Source organism: Molothrus ater, chromosome 8 (assembly GCF_012460135.2).
Source record: "Molothrus ater isolate BHLD 08-10-18 breed brown headed cowbird chromosome 8, BPBGC_Mater_1.1, whole genome shotgun sequence".
Lineage (NCBI taxonomy): Eukaryota > Metazoa > Chordata > Aves > Passeriformes > Icteridae > Molothrus > Molothrus ater.
In genome coordinates this window covers 1,368,322-1,389,371 of record NC_050485.2, presented here as the reverse complement: position 1 = coordinate 1,389,371, position 21,050 = coordinate 1,368,322, and the positions used below count along the sequence as shown (strand labels likewise).

The 21,050-nt window shown below is 40.6% G+C and overlaps 1 protein-coding gene across 1 annotated transcript in view; it reads right to left on the bottom strand.

Annotated features, from left to right (window-relative positions):
- Positions 1-1,065: 1,065 nt before the first annotated feature.
- Positions 1,066-21,050, bottom strand: part of MYPN (myopalladin) — a 60,368-nt gene continuing 40,383 nt past the window's right edge. Inside the window, exons 13-20 of the mRNA XM_036386145.2 lie at positions 16,247-16,468; positions 15,651-15,800; positions 14,747-14,826; positions 14,127-14,253; positions 11,865-12,072; positions 10,604-10,769; positions 8,255-8,388; positions 1,066-5,551 (exon numbers count right to left, since the gene is read on the bottom strand). Of these exons, the coding sequence (XP_036242038.1) occupies positions 5,382-5,551; positions 8,255-8,388; positions 10,604-10,769; positions 11,865-12,072; positions 14,127-14,253; positions 14,747-14,826; positions 15,651-15,800; positions 16,247-16,468 (1,257 nt within the window). The 3' untranslated portion in view covers positions 1,066-5,381. The remainder of the gene's footprint in view (positions 5,552-8,254; positions 8,389-10,603; positions 10,770-11,864; positions 12,073-14,126; positions 14,254-14,746; positions 14,827-15,650; positions 15,801-16,246; positions 16,469-21,050) is intronic.

Genomic DNA, 21,050 nt, shown 5'->3' with positions numbered 1-21,050 from the left:
ATTTCTGTACAAAACTGTGTTTCCTGTAACTAACAGACTGTGTGATCATAAAGGATGGGCAGTTTCTGAACAGAACTCCCACTGGCATAAATGGAGAACTCCACTTAAATTCACACACATATGGCCCAAGATTTCTTTTGATTATGCAATAAATATAGTCCTTATAGTGGACTATATATATATATATATATATATATATGTGTGTGTGTGTGTGTGTATGTATATATATATACATAGTGGAAGTATAAAGGCATTAATAGAAGCAACTTTTGCTGCTCAGAGGAAATGATAAAATGTGAAGGAGCCACTTCAACACACGTAGCTGAGCTAAAATGGTTTTAAGAACGTTTCCTTTGACTCTGAATGAATGCCTGAGACACCGTGGAGCTCAGCTATGGCAGGCTGCAGGGAGGAGTATGTAGCCATGATATTTTCTGAAAAATCCCTTTGCCAGGGATTTTTCTCCTGAGAAGCTGAGAGGCCTCATAGGAAAACAAAAACAATGATTATCTGCTGCTGTGGAATGCAACAGGTGCATCTGGGATTGGTCTCGTGTGGTTGTTTCTAATTAATGGCCAGTCACAGTCAGCTTGGACTCTCTGAGAGTCACGAGCTTTTGTAATCATTCCATTCCTTTCCTTCAAGGTTTCTGATGAAATCCTTTCTTCTTTTCTTTTAGTATAGTTTTAATATAATATCTACCATAAAATATATTTCAGTCTTCTGAAACATGGAGTCAAGATTCTCATCTCTTCCCTCATCCTGGGAGCCCTGTGAACACCATCACAACTGGTGACCCTGAGTGATGGAAAATTCCACAGGAGAACTGATACCAAGAATTGTTTAAAAAAGCAACAACTTTATTTCACAGCTACCTGCTAGAAGCATGGCTAGTATATAACTTGACAATATTTATGATTTTCTTCTAAATAATGTAGTCTGATTTCATTAATCAGCTGTCACAGCAAAGTTCTGAGAAAACTTCTGGCATTGTTGCACATTTTCACAATTATTTGAGCACGTGAAAGACACAGTCGTGTACACAACTTTGAAGCATTTATTTAAGTGAGATGAAGGGAAATACATTACTGAACAGTCAGGTGGTTTTTTTCATGTGCAGTTAAAATATACTATAAAACTGACGTGAGCATTTTTCTTCCCAGTGAGAATGACTTCGGAAAAAAAATTAAAAATATCAACTTTAATCAAGAAGAAATATTAACTTAGAATGTTAAGGCTCAAAGTGAACATTTTTGTATTGGAAATAATGAGGCAATTTTCAGTGAATCACTTCTCCAGTATTAACAGTATAAATATTTCATTAGGTTTTGTAAAGACATTTTTCAGAAACTAGTGCTCTTAAACCTGGTAGCATGGAGAACACAGTTCTTAAATGAATCTGTATTCCAGATTTATTGGTTGAAGTACCTACAATTGCTGTAAACAGTTGGGACTGGCAGTTGTTTACACATTGAGATGCAAACTGCAGCCTTTCCTTTTTGCAGTGTGTGCTCTCATCTCCTCATGTTAGCAGATGGGAGGCATTCAGAAGGGTTGCTCCACCTTCCATGTGGAACTCAGTCCAGTGGTTTTAAGGCAGGAGGTCCAATGATATCAGTGCAGCCCCATCTGTAATGCTGCTCTAGGCTGGCTTTGCATCAGTCTGGACCAAAAGTTTAAAGCAGGAAGAAAACTTTTTGAAATCTAGAATTGCAACACAAAAGATGTCATTTCTGCTCTAGTGTGCAATATATTGTGTCTTTGTTTGGTTGTACACCAAACCAGGACTAGCAGGAAACGGGAAACCAAATAAACCTACAAGATTGTCAATCAGTGAACACTAGAGAGGTTCCAAACATGAGCATTTCTGTATCACACTTACACAGCATTGTGCTCCACACTGGGGTGGTTTCATGCATTTTGGAAGTTAAGAACTAACAGTGGTTTCAGGGGAAGGTGTAGCATGAAGTTTTGTTGCTGCAGTAGCCTGCCCTGAGTAAGAGAATGAAAAGCTGTGTTGGTGTGAAGTGGTTATCAGTGAAGAGCAGCCAGGTTGTTCAGGAGGGAGCAGAGTGCCTCTAGCACAGTCCTGTGACAACACAGGACTGTCCTGCTGTCCTTCCCTTCCACAGGCCTTTTCCCCTTGTCTTTTCCACCACTTAACAACACAAACGTAATTTTGGTGTTGTTTTCTTGCAAGTTCTTCCTTGTGATGAGCACATCAATAGCACTTGTCCAACAGCACTGACATCCATTCCCACAGCTGCCTTTGCAGGCTCTCTGCATGGGCTCAGCACACACAGGGGGGAAATGTCCTGTAGCGTTTATTTAGGGAAGAAAATGTAACACCTCCAGACCATTTGGGACCAGAGGATGAGCTGGTTTTCATCTGAGCTACTGAAAGGAATTGAAACTGCTGACTTCTGAATTTTGAAGGAAAATGTGAAGGGTTTTGAGCTTTTTGCTAGGAAATGCTGTTCAGGAGAGAATATTATAGTTCAGCTAACACCTTTTTGGTGATCTACCTTCAGTAGCATGACTTTCACTGAGATTTCTTGGGCTCCTTCTTGAATGACTAAGGGTTAATCCTTCTTACACACATCTTTGGGAAAAGTCTTTCAGCTTCTTGTCCTCCTACTTCCAAAGAACTGAATGGACATTTTAAGAAGCCTTTTACCACATTATAAACTGAGCTGACATGCTGACCATTATGATGAGAGTTTGGGGATACTCCTCTGGCACTGCAGAGAAAAGGTGAAGAGAGATAGTTTGCATGTTTGCACTGTGCACTTTGGCTTTGAATTTGCATTGAGTTTTTGGGTGTGATGTCTGAGAGAACCACTGCTCTGTCAGTAACACTGATCAGTATGATTCCAGCACTGGTACCCAGGTACTTCCAGTGGGGACTACCAGCATTCCTTTCTTCTACACTGTGTGAAGAACTCTTGTAGCTGGCCTTGCCTAATGGGTTAGAGCCCAGCGAAAAGGAAAAGTTTGTGCTTGCTTGGATTCTTAGTTTCTACTCAGCTGCCAGGTAACTTAATCCAGGTGGGATATCTAGACAGGCAGTGGAAAATAAAATAATGTAGGAAGTGCAGAGTGATTTAGGTCTGTAAAAAGCTCAGGGGGTCATCTGGTCCAAGCCCTCAGTGTCAGCCAAAAGGGGCCACAGGAGACTTCCAAGCAGGCAATCTCTTGGCTAAGCTTGTGCTGAGGGATAAAGCCTGATGGCCAGTATACAACCTGGAGTACCTGAGCTCAAAACCTGCTCTCTGGTTTGTGAAATGATGGGAGGACCAGGGCTGTAGATGTTAGTTTGATCTTTTGTGTGTTAATTTCCTAGCTTTCCATTTCCCAGCAGCACTGAATTAAGCAAGCAAATTCCAATAACTTTTCTTGGATTATTTTTCCAAGAGTAGTAACTAATGTGGGAAACTTGAAATTTTGGGTGTAGTTTTGGAATCCTTAAGCCATTCTAAGAACCCAGTGAAGGAAACAGGAGCAGTAGATTCTCTATCCTAGAAGATCAGACCCACAGAATGTCTTAAGTTCTGCATCTCATTACTGAAGTCACTTAACTCAATGCATCACTTCAATAGCCATGAGTTTTATTTTGTTTGCCAGGGAAGAGGTACAATGTGGGCAACATCTGCGTTCCCTTGGAAACCCCTGTACCTTGTTTTAACCCTTAGGATAAGACTGGGTTTTAGCTTTTTGGTCTGTCCAGTCTGGCTTGAGTTGCCTGAGATTCCTAACAAAAGTATGAGAGTTATAATGATGGCTTTGTTTTATGGTGTTCACTCAGGTGGGAAGTAAAACAACACGAGAAATTCACTTCCTCTAAATCCTGAGGGAATCAACAGTGAGGAACAACAGAAGCTCTATTTGTGGGAAGCTCAGTGAAAGACATTCTCAGTCTCTGGCTATATCCAATATTATTTTGCTCTTAACATAACTCCTCATTGTTTTCTTTGCATATGGAGTTTTTTAAAATTAAAATTTTAAATTTGAAGAATCCCCAAACATAGTCTAAAATGAAAGTATCTGTTAATTTTTTTTCCATCTCTGTGACTTTGATCATGACTTTGTGGCATTCTGCAGCCACGTTGAAAGCAGTCAGTAAGAAGTGCTTGAAACCAATGTCTAGAGAGAGGGTTAGCAGTAATTTAAAGATGCAGGAAAACATCTTAAACATTCACAGATTGTAACAGCTGGGGGTATTGATGTAATTATATAGATGCCAAATATTTAAAATCAATCATTAAGTGTTGTCAGTTAATACAGTCTGTTGATCTTTCAATCATTTGCCTTATTTATTACTACTGTTGGGTTTTTTTTAGCTTTTTGCATATAATTGTTGCTTAACTTCTTAACTTTTGTATATTAACAGATTTTTTTGTCTTCCTATTAGACACCACACTTGTGATCATTTCCTAAATGGTGGTGAAAATTTACCAGGTCACTATTCCTTTCCATTTAGCTATAAAATCAGCTAGATGGTTGATGCACATTCAAAATTAGGAAAAAGAGACTGATAATTAAAAGCCATGAAGTGACAAGTTTGGTATCATCCATGTTAAAGTCAGAGGATCACTAACGTGGTAAAGAAAAAAGTATGAAGCACATCTGGTAAATAGTTTCAGCTTTGGGCTCAAGAGAACATGCTTCAGACAAGAGGAATTTCCATTTCCTATGTGCCTTATGCACATGCCTTGTACCTTATTTTATGAACCCTTACACCAAGAATACACAGTTCATAGAGTACACACACACACAGATATAAATATTCAGGGTATACAGCTGTACCTACATGAAATGCTATATTTACCTAGTCTGGAGTTCAAAAATTCTAGAATAGGCTGGCATAATAATAATATATAAAAATGAGTTACATCTTTTCTATTTAACTTGTGCTTTGTGATTATTTGGCATGTTTCTTTAAGTTACATTCAAAGTCTTGTTGTTTACCCTCATTCAGGATTGGGGTTACTGTAATGTCAGTGTTTTCACTGGCAATATTCCAGCTAATCATCACCAATCCTTACCATGGCAGCTACAATGCAGTAGCTCTAATTCAAGAAGTAAAAGTGGTATTGGCTTTTAGGTGCTGAAAACTATGTTTACTATGTAATTCTTAGCAAACTACACAGTACTGAATTTATTGCACAACACTCCATACCACAATTATCCTGCATTAAAATCATATGCAAAAGTCTTGTACCATATGTTACTCGCAGCATTTGCAGCAGCAGAACACTTAATTACAAACAAGTTGCTTGTAAACCTTGAGCATGGTGAGTTGTACCTCTTCTGTTTTTATTGTTTAGTTTTTCACAGTTCTGAGTATCTCCGCAGGTGCAGCTGGAACGAGTGTTTGTTTTTCAAAGTTCTTCACTCTCCACCAGCTTTTGGCTGGGGGATGAGAACAGCACGGGGCTCTCGGGAGCTGGGAAGGCAGAGAAGGTGTCGAGGCCTTGGCTGCTGAGGTTGGAGTAGCGGCTGCCCCCGGGCCGCAGCTTCAGAGCCTGTGGGATCTGCCGGTGCCACTGAGCTGCAGCAACACAAACACAACGGGCTCCTGAGACCCCTGCTCTGCTCACAGGGAAACAGTGCACATCAATCCTCACACAAAGTGCATATGATGTGCCTCTAGGCAGATCTTTACTGTATGTGTTATGTTGTATTGATTAGCAGTGCTGTATTAACGTTTTCATAGATGTAGAATATATATATAAATATATAAAAATATGAAATAAAGATATATTTAATAGATATATAATAGATACATTTAATAAATGTAGTTTTGTAGTTAAAAGGTAACTTTTGTAGTTAAAACGGGACCTATGTATGTGGGATACTTTTTAAAGAAATGTATGAGGTACTCACAGCAGATAGCAGCCACAGGACACCTCAATCTTTCAGAGAAAGAGAATTTATTGCTCCTTTATCAGAAGAAGCTGACTTCTTCCTGCCTGGCTAAGGATCGAAGGCGCCTTAGGATTAGGAGGAAGAAGCTGACACTGCCCAGACAGAATGCTGGGTTTGAATGGAATTTATGCATCATGGATGAGGTGTATGAATATGCAACAGGCTGTTGTTTTTAAGGGTTCATCCTCTGTTAAAGTGGCTCCTTTTTCAGGCCTGTCCTGCCCAGAAAAGGTACCCGGACTCTCCATAGCTCTTTGTTTCTATTGTCTCATATTGTCCTAATTCAAATTGTCCGAATTATTATTACTCTAATTGTATTATTATTTCCATTCTATACTATATTTCATCAATACTATATTACTATTAAACTTTTAACATTTTAAAAACAAAGGATTGGCATTTTTCACAGCTGGGAAGTTTCTTCCCACATCCCTGAGGAGAGCACAGCGTTGGGATCTCTGGGTCAGGGTCTGTTCTTTCAAATGTTGTCATTGGCATTGTTTGTATGTTCAGCAATTCTGTTGAAGTGTACAGATAAAATTTCATCCCTGTTCAATTCCATGACAATGTTTGCATGGATTTCACAAAGTCCAGAACTTAATGATTGAATCTTTGGAGCCTTCTCCAAAGCCCTTGCAATCAGAACTAAAAACATATATAGCATGAACAGAGATGAACAAAGTGGCCAGGGCTCTGATTCTGTTCTGCTTCATCCTCTGGAAGGCTTTTCTTCAAAGAAGTGATTGCAGTTTTTATTGCCATGTAGTAGTTACAACTACTGACATGTTTTCTAGAATTTTTTAAATACTGAAAGAAATTCAGTATTCCAAAGACACATATTCAGTAATTTAAAAGTACAATTCTACATGCTCCCATATGAACAAATATTGCTAAATTTTTAAAAATATTATATTACATAATACCTAGTAGTTGTTATCCCTAAAACACTTCAGACAAGGGAAAATTATATTATCCTTGCCAAAATTTATCCATATGGGTCTGCACTCAAATTAGAGACATACCTGTCAGCAGTTAAAATGAAAGGGTATGAAAATGGAAGTCAAGTTCAGACTCCTATGCTCTGAAGTTTTTAGTGTGGGAGACAACAACCTACATGTTAAGCATTGATAGGAAATGTCTTTCCATGCTGAATTTTGAGCCTATCTGGAAATATTTTAAAAAGAGCCTCCTTCTTTCTTGCAGCGCCAAATTTGTTTCTACTTGAACTCATTATTTACTCATTATTATTTTTCTTTACATGCAGAATTGCAAATATCAAACCCCACCTTCCATCTCTCGACCCCAGCCATTCAAAATAGCACAAAGAAAAATGACTTCCATCACTCGCTTTGGGGTGTGAGTTGCTTATTGTAGAAAATGTGGCTGGAATTGGGAAGCATTTCTTGATTTCTGTATTTTTCCTGTTTGTGCCTTGAATCCTTCATTTGAAAAATTTATGTCTTTCAGCATTTAGATACCTAAGGAAATTTTAAATTTTGTTTCACCTTTCTTAAATCAGCCTCCCCCTAGCCCTGTCTTGAGCCTTCCATTACTATTGCCCATACCACCACAAGGTGGCAGGAGGCTGACAGAGATGCACCGGTGACTCACTTCGGTTAATAGGTGGGATTTAAAAACCAAAATGGAAATATGAGTTTGAAAACATGGGCTCTTTGGGTTTTGGGGGTTTTTTAAGGGTCTGTTCTAATCTAACCAGTTCAACCAGTTTGTGGAATATATATACACATAGACATATATATAGACATATATATATATATATATATATAAAATCCAGTTTGTGGAACATGCTTTTGGTTTTATTATACTGCTTAGAGATAACAGATTAATGATGAGCTGTAGTTCTTGAGGTGAGCTGGGGCCTTCTGAGTCCTAGACAAATGTATTGGATGTGAAGTAGCCCCCCTCAGTTAGGCTTGGTGTGCACCCCCATGCTCTGTGGAAGAAGGGATTTGCTTTCTTGGGTGCAATTCATTGCTCTGCCAGGTCAGAGCTGTAGCACAGGCTTGTTAGAGGCAGTAGAGTTAAGGTTCAACTTGAAAATATATGCTCATGTGTCTAGGGATTCTGGGAGGTGGAAAATGGGGATAGAGAACATTGTGCAAATCCTCTGCTTTGGCTTTTTGTCCTTACCCTCCTTTACACCGTGCAGCAGGGCTGGTTTGGCCCTTGAGCTGTATCATTAGATCTCTTCTGGGGCCTTCTGAAGCTGTGGCCATGCTGTGACACTGATTCCTAGCCATGCCAAAGGCACACTAGGAGCCAGCTGGGCCCTGTGTTCCTCCCTTCTCTCCCAGCCCATACGTACCATAGATGTCCAGGCGAGCAGTGCAGGACACAATGCCAGCTTCGTTCTTTGCAGACAAGGTGTACCAGCCAGCGTCTGCTTTCTTGGCAGGCTGGATCAGGAGGCACACATACCCTGTTGTATCTTGATGCATGCTGGAAAACAAGTTTTTGGGAATTAGTATTTCTCAAGAGCACATCAGCTTTCAGATTTTAAAATATGTATATTGACTATGAGACAGGTATATTGTCATCTCTACTCCCAAAGAGGCAGCAGTCTATAGTCAATAGATTTGCTTTCTGTATGGCCTCAAACAATGATCAGGAAATCTCAGATCTGTTCTGGCTCCTCTCAGTTGTGCACAGCCATGGTGTGACTGTGGGAGCTGAGTTGTTACTCTGTATATGTTAATATTAGCATTATTAATTGAATGGTAATGAGCTAAACCTGTGCAAAGCTGCTGCACAATCATACTGTATTTTTCCTAGGTCACAAGCTGGAACAAGAACATAAAATACCAAGAGCACTTATACAAAGTTGTGATATTTTTCACAACAGCAACCAGAGCCAGTCAGAAACTTTCTTGGGGCACCCTTTTCCATGAGAAAATGACCAAGTGGGAAAATCAGAAAGATTTGTTTGGCCAACATTCTGAAAGAAACCTGCTTCATTGTTCCCTCCACTTCCTTTGCTCTCCAGTGATCTAAGGCTTGGTGGCTGCAATTTCCAGGAAAAACTTTTCAGCAGGATATAACAGAACTGAGACTCCTCTGCTCTCTAAGCTGAGGCTGGTCCTTTTTATCAAGCCAAGTGTTTCTCTCATTATAAAGGAAGAGGAGTGAGATGAGCACTTCAGAACACTTGAAGTTCCAGGATGTTTTGAAATTTGAGATTTTGTTTCCATATGAACTGGAATGAAACCACAGGCTTGCAGGTCAAGAGGACATTTTGTGCTGTAATAAAAAGAGAACATTTCACCCTTTGTTCCCTGCACTAGACACTTTACCTTATGCTGGGGAGCAGTAGTGTAGGAGCTGCTGTGTGTCCTTGTTGTGCTACAAAAGCCTCTCTTGGCTTCAGGCAGGAATCAGTGAGGTGGGACAGGGACAGGAGGGACGGTGCTGCCCTGGGTCTGTGCACAGCCACTGGAGCCTTTGGGGTTTCTGCTCCCAGCTGGCTGGAATAGCAGAGCTGTCACAACCTTTGGCCTTGCTCCTGGCACTGTGCGGTGGGGGAGGTTTCCCTTAGCCATTCCTCAGCTCAGCTGAAGCAAAATTTGTTTTCTAAGCTTTTGTGAAACAACTGGAAATGTGGCATTTTAGGAGAGTTGTTGATTTTCCAATAACTACAATGTGTGTGTGTGTGTGTGTGTAGAACAACAATCCCTATGAAATGGGGACATCTATATGGTATAATCCATGAAATTGCTAATGGCAGACTCAGTTCCCTCCTCCAGATTATAAAGATATTAATATTAAACAGGACTGGGCCCAAACCATATAGACTGTAGGCTGCAGAAGGTCAGGGTTAGGTGGGGTTTTTGGAGTGTCTCTGGGTGGGGACAGGGTGACCACTAAAAGAGTTTTCTAAGAATGCTTTCCTTGTGCTTGGTGTCCATCCCTAGCAGGTGTGCTGCAGAGCCAGCTTGCTGCACTCTGAGCCTGCAGGGGTGTGTGGGAAGGATGGGACTTCTTGAAGCTGATCTCAAAGATCCAGTGACTACATCAAGTTGTTCCTTGGAACCAAGTGAAATAAAATACTAAAAATCAGATAGATGCTGAAGTAGAAATCTTAAAAAAAGAAAGCACTTCATTTATCATTAATTACAGCCAGGCAGATTATTTCATCAGCTCTTCTTTTGCAAAAATTAAAAAATAGTGCTGCATTTGATGGCAAGAGCTGAACCTGAACTTTGTTGTATTTTATAAGCATGGATAAAAGGCTTTACCTTTGTTTTTGACCAACTTTGTTAAGTTTCTCTATTTGACATGAAAAATTCTCTATTATCTCATGCTCTGGGGCACTGAAACTGTTCTGAATTAGAATTCATACCTAGCTGGAACTAAACTGGGAAAACATAGCTTAGAGAGAATGAGGTGCTGCAATGCACTAAAATACCATATCAGGGTGTGTTTGTTAAGGAGATCCATACACTCTGGCAGGCCTGCAGGCTCTGTCCCCACTCTCTGAGGCAGGGGTGCATCGTGCCTTTGTTCTGAACCAAGGAAACAGAGCAGGGAAGCAAGGTTTATACAGCTTTCTGTGGGTGAAAGGAGTTGTTACCCAGCACCAGCCTCTGTCCTCAGCACAGACTTTTCATGGAAGCAGTTGGTCCAGGCACAGGAAATTCAGGCATGGGTGTCACAGTACCTCATCCTCTCTCTGTTTGATGGGATGGTCTCATTGTCCTTCTTCCAGTAGAATATGGGAGGTGGCATTCCCACAACTCTGCACTCTAATCTGACAGGGTAGCCTTCTGGAACACCACAGTTCTGAAGCTTCTCCAGAAACATGGGGGCTCTCTTGACTTCCTTTGCTGGAAAGAGAATTATTCAACAACAGATATTTTATTCTTTGTTTCTCTTTGAACAGTATGGGAGAACACAATTAAAAGTTATTCTTGCGATACCAAAAGAGGTTGTGAATTTTTAATGGGATGTTGGAAGGGAAGTGAAATGCCATGATATAACCTCTGTAAGGGAACATAAAGTAAATAATAGGCAGAACTGAAGTTCATAAAAGAATATATGCATGTCTAATGAGTCTAAACATACTACCATTGCAGAAAATGAATGCCAGATCTATACATTTCAATATCTCACATATTTTAAGGCTTTATTAAAGAGCAATATTCAGATTAATTTTTTCTATTTAAAAACATTTTTAAACCAATAAAATTTGGGCTGAAATCTGGAATACCTCAACATATATATTATGAATTCAAACCCTAAGCATTTTCTGGGGAGAAAGTGAGGATGGGTGATAATGAGGCAGAACTCTTATAACACTCTCTTAGTAACAGGAATGCACTCATCTGAGCACCAGGTACATTTCTGTGACCGTGTTCACAGGGGTTCTTGGATGAGGGAAGAGACAAGGATCTGACTCCATGTTTCAGAAGGCTGATTTATTATTTTATGGTATATATTACATTAAAACTATACTAAAAGAATAGAAGAAAAGGTTTCATCAGAAGGCTGGCTAAGAATAGAATAGCAAAGAATGATAACAAAGGTTTATGGCTTGGACTCTCTGTCTGAGCCAGCTGACTGTGATTGGCCATTCATTAGAAACAACCACATGAGCCCAATCCCAGATGCACCTGTTGCATTCCACAGCAGCAGATAATCAGTGTTTACATTTTGTTCCTGAGGCCTCTCAGCTTCTCAGGAGGAAAAATCCTAAGGAAAGGAATTTTCATAAAAGTTGTCTATGACACATTTCTCTCATCAGCTGGGGAGGGAAATATATAGGTAAAAATTACATGTCTGTATCTACAGCCGTGGGATTTTCCTACTCTTAGTGCATTAACTATTTATTAACTATTAACTATAATTGTCTGTAGGGAACTACGTAAGGTAAATTTGAAGAAATGCACAATCACTGAGGTGAGTTTTGCAGTGCTTCTTACCTACAACAGTGAGCTCCAGGCTGAATGAATTCTGTCCTGTTCTGTTGGTGGCAAGGCAGGTGTAGGTCCCAGCATCACTCTGGGAGAGGGGGTCGATGAGCAGGGAGTGCACCCCCGTCTCTCTGACCAGCATCTTGTGCCTGCTGTCCGGGAGCACGGCTTTGCCGTTCAGGAGCCACGTCAGCTCCGGCGTGGGCAGCCCACTCACCTGGGGGACAGGGAACAGCTCCAGACTGTGTCCAGCTGGCACAGACAGCTTAGCAAACCCAGAGCCAGGCCTTTTTACAAATGCCAGCTGAATCATGTCAAAATCTAGACCAGAAAGATTTTTTTTTTAATTATTTCTGGTTTTGTTTCTCTGCTGAGTGCTTCCGAAAGGGAGAAACCCAGAAAACAAACCAGAAAAAATATTTTAAAATACATTAAATAACTAAATTTTTCTTAGTCAAAAAGCAAGAAACTCAGTTTGAAATATGAAATGAGAATATGAGATTCACAAAAGACTCTTTATATTCTGCTAAAATTATTTCTGTTTTTGTTTCTCTGCTGAGTGCTTCCGAAAGGGAGAAACCCAGAAAACAAACAAGTAAAGAGATTCAAAAATACATTAAATAACTAAATTTTCCTTAGTCAAAAAGGAAGAAACTTACTTAGAAATATGAAATTAGAAGATGAGATTCACAAAAGACTCTTTATATTCTCCTAAAATTATTTCTCAGTTTTTGTTTCTCTGCTGAGTGTTTCCGAAAGGGAGAAACCCAGAAAACAAACAAGTAAAGAGATTCAAAAATACATTAAATAACTAAATTTTCCTTAGTCAAAAAGGAAGAAACTTAGTTAGAAATATGAAATTAGAAGATGAGATTCACAAAAGACTCTTTATATTCTGCTAAAATTATTTCTCAGTTTTTGTTTCTCTGCTGAGTGTTTCCGAAAGGGAGAAACCCAGAAAACAAACAAGTAAAGAGATTCAAAAATACATTAAATAACTACATTTTTCTTAGTCAGAAAGGAAGAAACTTAGTTAGAAATATGAAATGAGAATATGAGATTCACAAAAGATTCTTAATAATCTGATAGTTTTCCTTTTTTTGGTACTGAATAGAAATTGAATTCCTTAATGTAAAATACTACAGAGTTTAACAGAGATGAAAAAAGTTCTATATAAATTACTTTTTATTTTGTAAAATTTGATGAAGAATGATATAATACTTCATAGGTGTTGAACTTGCATGCTTTAGAGCACTACAAATTAAGTATTTTTTGAAGGATTAGACTGTATTGTAATATTAAAAACCTTTTCAATAGGGAGCAGTACTTACTCATGTCTAAAATACTGCTTTCCAAACAACATTTTTCAAAGCAGAGAGAGAGGGAATTTGTCTGAGTGAGGACTATTTTCTCCCAGGTCTGTGCAATGCCAGACTTGCTTTAAGGCTTCACAAGCTCTGCAGCTCACAAGGACAGCAGAGCTAGGAATAACCAAATTCTTTGGCATGCTCCCTGTAAACTTTACATCATAAATTAAGTATAATGAGTCTTGCTCATCTTCAGGGCATTAACTTGTGCCTCAGAGCTTCTCCCCTCCTCAGGGTCAGTGTCAGCACTGCCACTTTGCTGCACTGCAGGGACATAGAGGGCTTCCAGAATAGGTTGGAGCAGATGATTCTCCTCAAGGTGTTCAATATTCACTCTGTGTACTCTAACCTCTGACAATTCTTTCATGCCAGGATTTCAATCAGTAAATTGGGATGTTTCTGCCTCTGTGCATGCTGGGGAAGCATAAAATGAACTAGGCTCAGTTCCCTCTTTTCAGGGAGTATTAATCTTCAGTAATTCAGTCCAATGCAATGGGCAACATTTGTTTGAACACAAAGCAATCCTCTTTCTTTGCTGCATCCTCTCTTTCTCATGGTTTTGTGCTATTCTGGATTATGTTCAAGAGTCTGGTAATGGAGCAGAACTTCTGGAGTTCATACTGGTAAAGGACACAGTGAACACATCTAGTAATTTGGACAACCTTGCAAGTGAGCCTTCTGTTTCTGGGCTGTGTTTTCTGTATTCTTCATCCCATAGAATATTTGTTCAAAATAAATCCCTGGAATCAGCTCAGAGACAATGGCATAAAGAAATAGTTTTGAAAATGAAGCATTAAAACTTTGAATGGGGAATGTTCATGCATGCATTAAAGAACATGAAAACACATAGCACTACATGTCAGAGGTAGGGAAAGTGAGAGTGAACAGAAGAACCAGATAATACCTTACAATCCAACCTGCAGAGTCTCCCTTCGTGTGCCACCATGTCCCCTGGAGCCTGCAGGAAGTATGGCCTGAAAAAGCGTTCTTGGACTGCCTCTTTGTCTCCCTCTGGCACCCGGGGGCGTGTTCTGCAAAGCAAAAATCACATGGGTGTGTTTGGAAGTCAATCTTTTGTCCTTAATGCTTAAAAAAAAGTAAGAAATTGAGGAAAAGGATGGAGAGATAGCTTGAGTTACATAAAAGGACAGAAAGAAATAGGCTGATTGTAATTTAATTCTTGCATATTTTCCATTTAGAAAGATTATCCAGTTAACTATATCATGTAGTAGCCTTAGATTCCCAAGCCAGCCTTTGCTTCTTTTTGATTTTTTTTTGGCTGAATTTCATTTTGCTAATCCATCCCTTGCCTTTAGCTCCACTAAAACGAGTAAATGAAATCATACTTAAACTTCCCTGTATTTGAGGATGCCCTTCAAAAACATAGAAGTGACCTGTTGGGAGGGAACTGCTGCTGTTATTTCCACTTTATGACTGAGAACTGAAGTTCAATGAATGCAGTGGTTATTTTGGATGCCTTCAGTAAAAAGCATAAAGAAGTTCTGCAGGACTTTTTTCTTTCACCTGTGAGGCTGAGTTGTGGACATTCGTCCCCGAAAAGGGACACTCTGAACCATCAGGTGTCCTGAACAACTGATCCTCCCCTGCAATTCACAATGGAAACAGAATTAATAGTTGGTTAATGGCTTATTTCATTTTAAAGTATAAGTACAGAACCTTACAGTGCATTAGAATTTACTTTTAAAAAGTAGCTGAGCTATAGTGAGTATACCACTTCCCCAAAGCAAATGCTGTTGGCCTGCAGTTGAGGCAGGGGTTTCCCAAACTCTTCCAGGCTGTGGCAATGCATTTGGCAGTGGTGCCTGTCCCTGCTTATTTATTCGTGCCACAGGTACTGCCTGCTAGTACCTTTGTACTGGCCTGCTTTGAAATGCAGCCATAAGGAAACTGAACAGAAAAATAATTTCACAAAAGAGAAACATTTAAACTGGAAAAAGTTGCCTGATCAATGTACTTCTAAATGGGGTCAAGGAGAATGGTGTAAGGGAATGAGACTATTTGCAGATCCACATCTTTGCATCCTGGATAAAGAATATAATTGTGTTTAGTAGCAGCTCCAAATTTAATGTAACCGTTTGTTCCTGCTCTATTCTTTCTGCCTGAAACATCATGTCTGTCTTGTCAGCACATCTCAAAAGGTGCCTATCAGCAATAGAGAGTGGGAAGGGGACAGGGCAGGAATCACTAACATGGGGAAAAGTCCTGAGTGCTTTTGACTGTCTGTGTAACAGGGGAGTAGTTTCATCAGTCATCTTTACATGGTTTCCTCTCCTATGCTCTGAAGCACCTGATTTGTGATACAGTCACCACTTGATGTCAAAGCATGTGGCCTAATTTGTGTTCCTATTAATTTATATTAGAAAAAGAGGAAACAAGCATTTTTGTAAAAGAAAATAAAACACCTTACTTGTGGGTTCGCAGCCATAATCGTATAGTTGCCATCATCATCATTAGTAGCAGCTTCAATATGTAAAGAACACGTTCCATCTTCTTCTCTGTTCATTTTGAAATGTGTGTTTTTCTTTGAAATCTGCTTGCCATCCTTGAACCAGTAGACCTGTAGTGATCAGACACACCCCCATGACTTAACAGTAACTAGAAAAATAACAGAAGTTGAGTGATAGCTAATACAATTTGAGATTGTTATAAACATTGCAGGTCAGTTATAATGTGAACCAATGATTCCAGGTTGAGCTCAGGAAGCTGCATGTCACAGCTGGGCCTGTCAGGTTCTCTTTCCTTGGCTCTAGGCACGTTACTGCTTAGATCAGTTCTCATCTCTCTGGAAGGTCTGGGGGTTGAGCAGTTCTGTGTCTCCTGGAGGCAGGTGGCTGGACCCCAAGGCCTGATGCATGCTCAGGAGCAGATACTGTGATTTTAGGAAGGTGGGGAAATGATTCATTTGGGAGCTCTCTCCACAGAGCCACGTGCTTAGGAGGGATGAACAGAAACTGCTGGGGAGTTGGGTTTTGTTCCTTAGCAGTTCCAGTGAGAATGACTTACCTTGGGAACAGGAATTCCAACTATTTTGCAGGTGAATGTAATAGGGAATCCTTCCATTACCCGAAAATGCTTGAGTCTCTTATCAAAGATGGGAGCAATGTATTTGCCCGTGGGGATTTCCTCGTGCTGGATTTCATCGTCTGACTCATCCACCGGCGTCCGCTCCAGGCGGAACTCGATCTCGTTCATCAGCCTCTGCTCAAAGCTGGAGATGCGGTACTCCTGAGGGACAGGGGACAGCAATGAGCCACACTGCCAGGGCCTGGCCCTGGACATCCAGCTGGAGACAGTTCAGAGCCTGACAGGAGGCTCAGAGTGCAAACTTTGAGATAAAAAATGCTGACTTAGAAATGCCGTGGAATAGCAGAGATATGTGGTGGTGTTCACAGGGCTCCCAGGAAGAGGGAAGAGACCAGGATCTGACTCCATGTTTCACAAGGCTGATTTATTATTTTATGATATATATATTATATTAAAACTTCTATTCTTTATACTAAGAGAATAGAAGAAATTATTTCATCAGAAGGCTTGAAAGAATAGAAAAGAATGATAACAAAAGCTCGTGACTCTCAGAGAGTCCGAGCCAGCTGACTGTGATTGGCCATTCATTAGAAACAACCACATGAGACCAATCCCAGATGCACCTGTTGCATTCCACAGCAGCAGATAACCATTGGTTGCATTTTGTTCCTGAGGCCTCTCAGCTTCTCAGGAGGAAAAATCCTAAGGAAAGGACTTTTCATAAAATGTGTCTGTGACAGAGATATTGTTGAGAGACAAGTGGAGCTAGAAACAAGTTTTGAAGGATGGCCTTGCAAATAAGACTGGATACTTTGGAGAAATAGAACTGTGAAAGATGCATTGTAGTAGGACCAAAAGGGATAATTTTAGATTATTGGCTTTAAGGCATTTACAGCATGGTGTGGTAAAAGCTGACAGGCCAAGAAACACTTATAATGTAATTAGGAAATAGCTGGCTTCTGATTGTGATGGTGTGAATTAAAACATCTGTATTTCTCACCCTTCTCATGAGACTGAAAATAGAATAGAAGTTTATAAACTCCTCTCAGTTGCCCCATCTCTAGGTCAAGAAAAAAGTATTGTACACTGGGGTATTTGCAGGCATTGGCACTTTTAGACTAATTCTACAAGAAAATAAAAAAGCCTAAGTAAAGCTAGGACATCATGAAACTGAATTTGGTTTGCAGGCACAGATACTGCAGCATGAGCCTGCACAGTGTAATGACACTGAGTTCTTTCACAGGCAGCAAAAGGAATGAAACATGTAATTCCTCTAAGTCCCTGTCAAAAAAAAAAATTACACTCTTGCACACTGTTGATCAAAAGAAATCATTAAAACATATCAATTTTTTGAGGATTTTGCATTCAAATATTAGTCACCTTGCTAATTATAGAAATGAATGCTATTTTAGTTCATAATTAAGGAAAACTATACCAACTAAAAAGAGAAAATTAGGAAGAAAGGGAAATATTTTCAGAGTAATTAACATCAGATTAAACTTGGACAGATTTCTAGCTGGTGTAACTGAGAATGCAAAATATATTACATTAAAATTCTTAGAAGATTAAACAAATTATGCAGTGAACCCAGCATATTCCTACATAAAGGAACACTTCCAGATAGTTTGATGTGATTATGAACTTTCTCCTGATCCCCTGATTCAATTAGAAATGTCTTATCACTTTGCTGTTTTGCATGAGGAAATCTCCTGTCTAGACCAGGAGGCATTTGACCAAATTTCTCTTGCTGTGTCTTGAGAAGCCTCAGAGCAGGAGCCAGCTTCAGTCTGTGCCTCCAAACCAGTGTTTGTCCTGGGCAGGGTGGAGCCCTGCAGCTGCACCTGGCTGGGCTTGTCAGGTAGCAAGCACCCTGTGCCCTCTGCCCTGCCACTCACAGCTGCTGGAGCTCCTTGCTCGAGTCATTACACACTGCCTTTTTGGGGGGAAATCTTCTATTACCTGTAGAAGACAAATCAGTTTGCTTAGACCTGGATTTGGGCAGGTTTTAAGCCCAGAGTTTTCCTGCTTCTATTGAAGATGTAGTAAATTTAATTTACTATTTAGTAAATTTCTATTTACTATTGAAAGTAGTAAATAAAGGTGTGGCCAATCCTTAGGTATATTCAATTTGCTGAAAAAACAAGGTTCAGAAAAATGCATCTTGTCTGAAATCCTATAGAAAGTTAATTAAAGAACCAGCAGTTATCCCAAAATACTGGCAATTAACTCCCTGATCATTTGGCCATTCCATCCTACTGCTGATTATGCTCTTGACCAACAGTTTCCAGAGAGCAGGGAGAAAAGATGGAGGCAGCAAAAAATTTTAGCTGACAAACTCTTCTGCTTTCTTCAGGAGACCAAGGAGACAGAAGTGGCCAAAAGTTGAGATATTACAGTGGAGTTTTGAGGAGTTTGTAAGACTTGGGGGTGAAAATGTGGCAGCCACAAGGTAGAAAAAGTTGGAAGTTGCTATGGTTGAATAAACACCCTGGTAATGTCTGGTTTTGGGACTGTAGTGGTAGATGTTGTGTGTTTCCACCTAGAATGTCTGTGCTGGGGAGGGTGCCTCAAGGTTAGCTATGGTGGGAAAAGGCAGCCAGTTTGGAGTAGGTAGGGAAGGAATTTGGTGAATGGAGCTGCTCCTCCCTGCCCTGGTCCCTTGTTCTGTGATGCTGCAGGGCTGCTCACTCCACACAGCTGCAGAGCAGTGAGGAGAGCCGCAAGGTTCCAGGAGCGCTGGCAGGGAGCTGAGGATGCTCCAGGATCCTTCCCTGGAGCATTGGAGTCCCTGGGGTAGCGGTGATAACTGGGATTCAGTCTGCACAGGGACTCTGAGCCGGTCCCATGCAGCTCTAAATGCAGCTGTGTCATTGCCCAGGAGCTGCATGGGGTCAGAGCAAGCAATCAAGGAGTAGTTGAGTTCCTGTAGAAGGAGCAGGAGGAGTAAACTCCAGGCTGTCTGTCACATGGAGCTGAGATGTGGTGCGCTGTCCCTGGTGGGACAAGCGCTGACCCCACATAAATATTAAATGTAACACCCCACATAAATATTAAATGTAACACCTCCTTGCCTTGGGCACCTTGCCCCGCCCTGCCAGGCCTCTCTGCTCCCTGGCTGTGCTGTGAGAGCCCCCTGAGCCCAGCTGTGCCCAGCAGAGCCCTGAGCTGGCTGCTCTGTGCCCCTGTGAGCCGTGCCAGGGGCTGGCAGCCAGGCACAGCCTGGTACCAGCCCCTCCTCAGCTGGGAGCACCAAACAGCCTGATAGAGTTTCATCTCCCCAGCTTTTCTGCTCTCATGCAGCAGCTCTCAGCAAATTGCTTTATAGATCAAATTCTCATCTCATTAAAGCCAGTGTAAACGAGTTTCTCTGATTCCTCACCAACCAAATGGATCATTATCCCATGTAGTTGGCAAGAACTGGTTCTAGCGTTCCAAGGGAAAGTTAAGCCATTGGTGTTTTACCCTTGAGACTGAGAACAGCCCTGTGTCTTTTTAGGAAGGCAGAATCATGAAGGAATCTGCCTGTAAGAATCCGTCTGCTACAGCAGAGGGAAGGAATGGGGCTAGAAAGGCATTGCCATTGCACTTTGAAGGCATCATGTTAATGTGCAGAACAAAATGCTGCAGAACAGAGTTAAATTTTGAAATATTGCAAGCTGATGGCACAGTCCAGTATTGTTTATAGACAGCTGAGTTTAGTCAGCAGGTTTTCATATGGATTTTTTTTCTAGAATCATTGCTGTCCAAAAGAAGTCATGGTATGTTATGAGAAATTCATAGTTTATGGTTGCTGTAGCCATGATGGCCTACAGAGGAAACCAAATACATCTTTTTTTCCCTCTACTCAAAAAGTGCAGATCTGTCTTAAGTGATCTAACCAACTAACATAAATACAACTTAGAGCAATCATTTTCAAGTTGTACATAACCAAATTAACCTTGTGTCTGCTTTAGATCCTAAAAAGCTTTCTGTGAATGCAGTGTATGATTTGTTTCCTGGCTGATGTGCTGAGGATATTAACTTCTTACAGACTACTTCATTAAGAAAAATGTGCAGTTCCCCCTTTTCAAATGTCTGCTTGCAAAAGAAAATACAACAGAGGAAGGAATGCATTTCATGGGACTCTTTGAAATTAGTCATGGACAGGTTTTCTCCCATGTTTCTTTGCATGTGACCCTGGGTATACAGAAAGAGGCACAAAAGTAGCACTTTGTGAAAACAGAAGCATTTTGCTGCACCATCAGCACTGGGTTGTCATTGCTGGCAGCTGCTCCCTGCCCATGGCAGCCCTGGGTGTCCTTGTACAATTGCAGGGCTCTGCAGGGAGCTGTGCAGGCTGACTGCACCAGTTTGACTGCTCATCTGAAGGAGTTCTATTCAAAAATACATTTTTAATTAAAGACATTCAAGTCAGGGTTCCACAGCCCCTGTTTCCTGTGTGTTGCCCTCACACTTCAGTCTTTGCTTTTCTAAACCTGTTCTGTGTGCATATTTATGCTTGTATCAATTGACAACCAATCCAACATGACCAAGGTAACTTTGCTGTGAAAATTTGAACACCAACATTCAGAGGCTGAAGGTGTTACACCAAACTTTTCATAAAGAACAGAAATCTCTGAAAGAAGTGAGAATGCACCTCTGTATGCAGAGTATAACCTTGGAGGTTTTTGCTTGTTTGGTAGGTTTTCTTTTAGGATTAATATGGCTTTCTGAAGAACTGTGTTTATCACAGAAGCCATAAGCCTATTTCTGAATGTGATTACAACAGTGGTGTAGGGCAAAG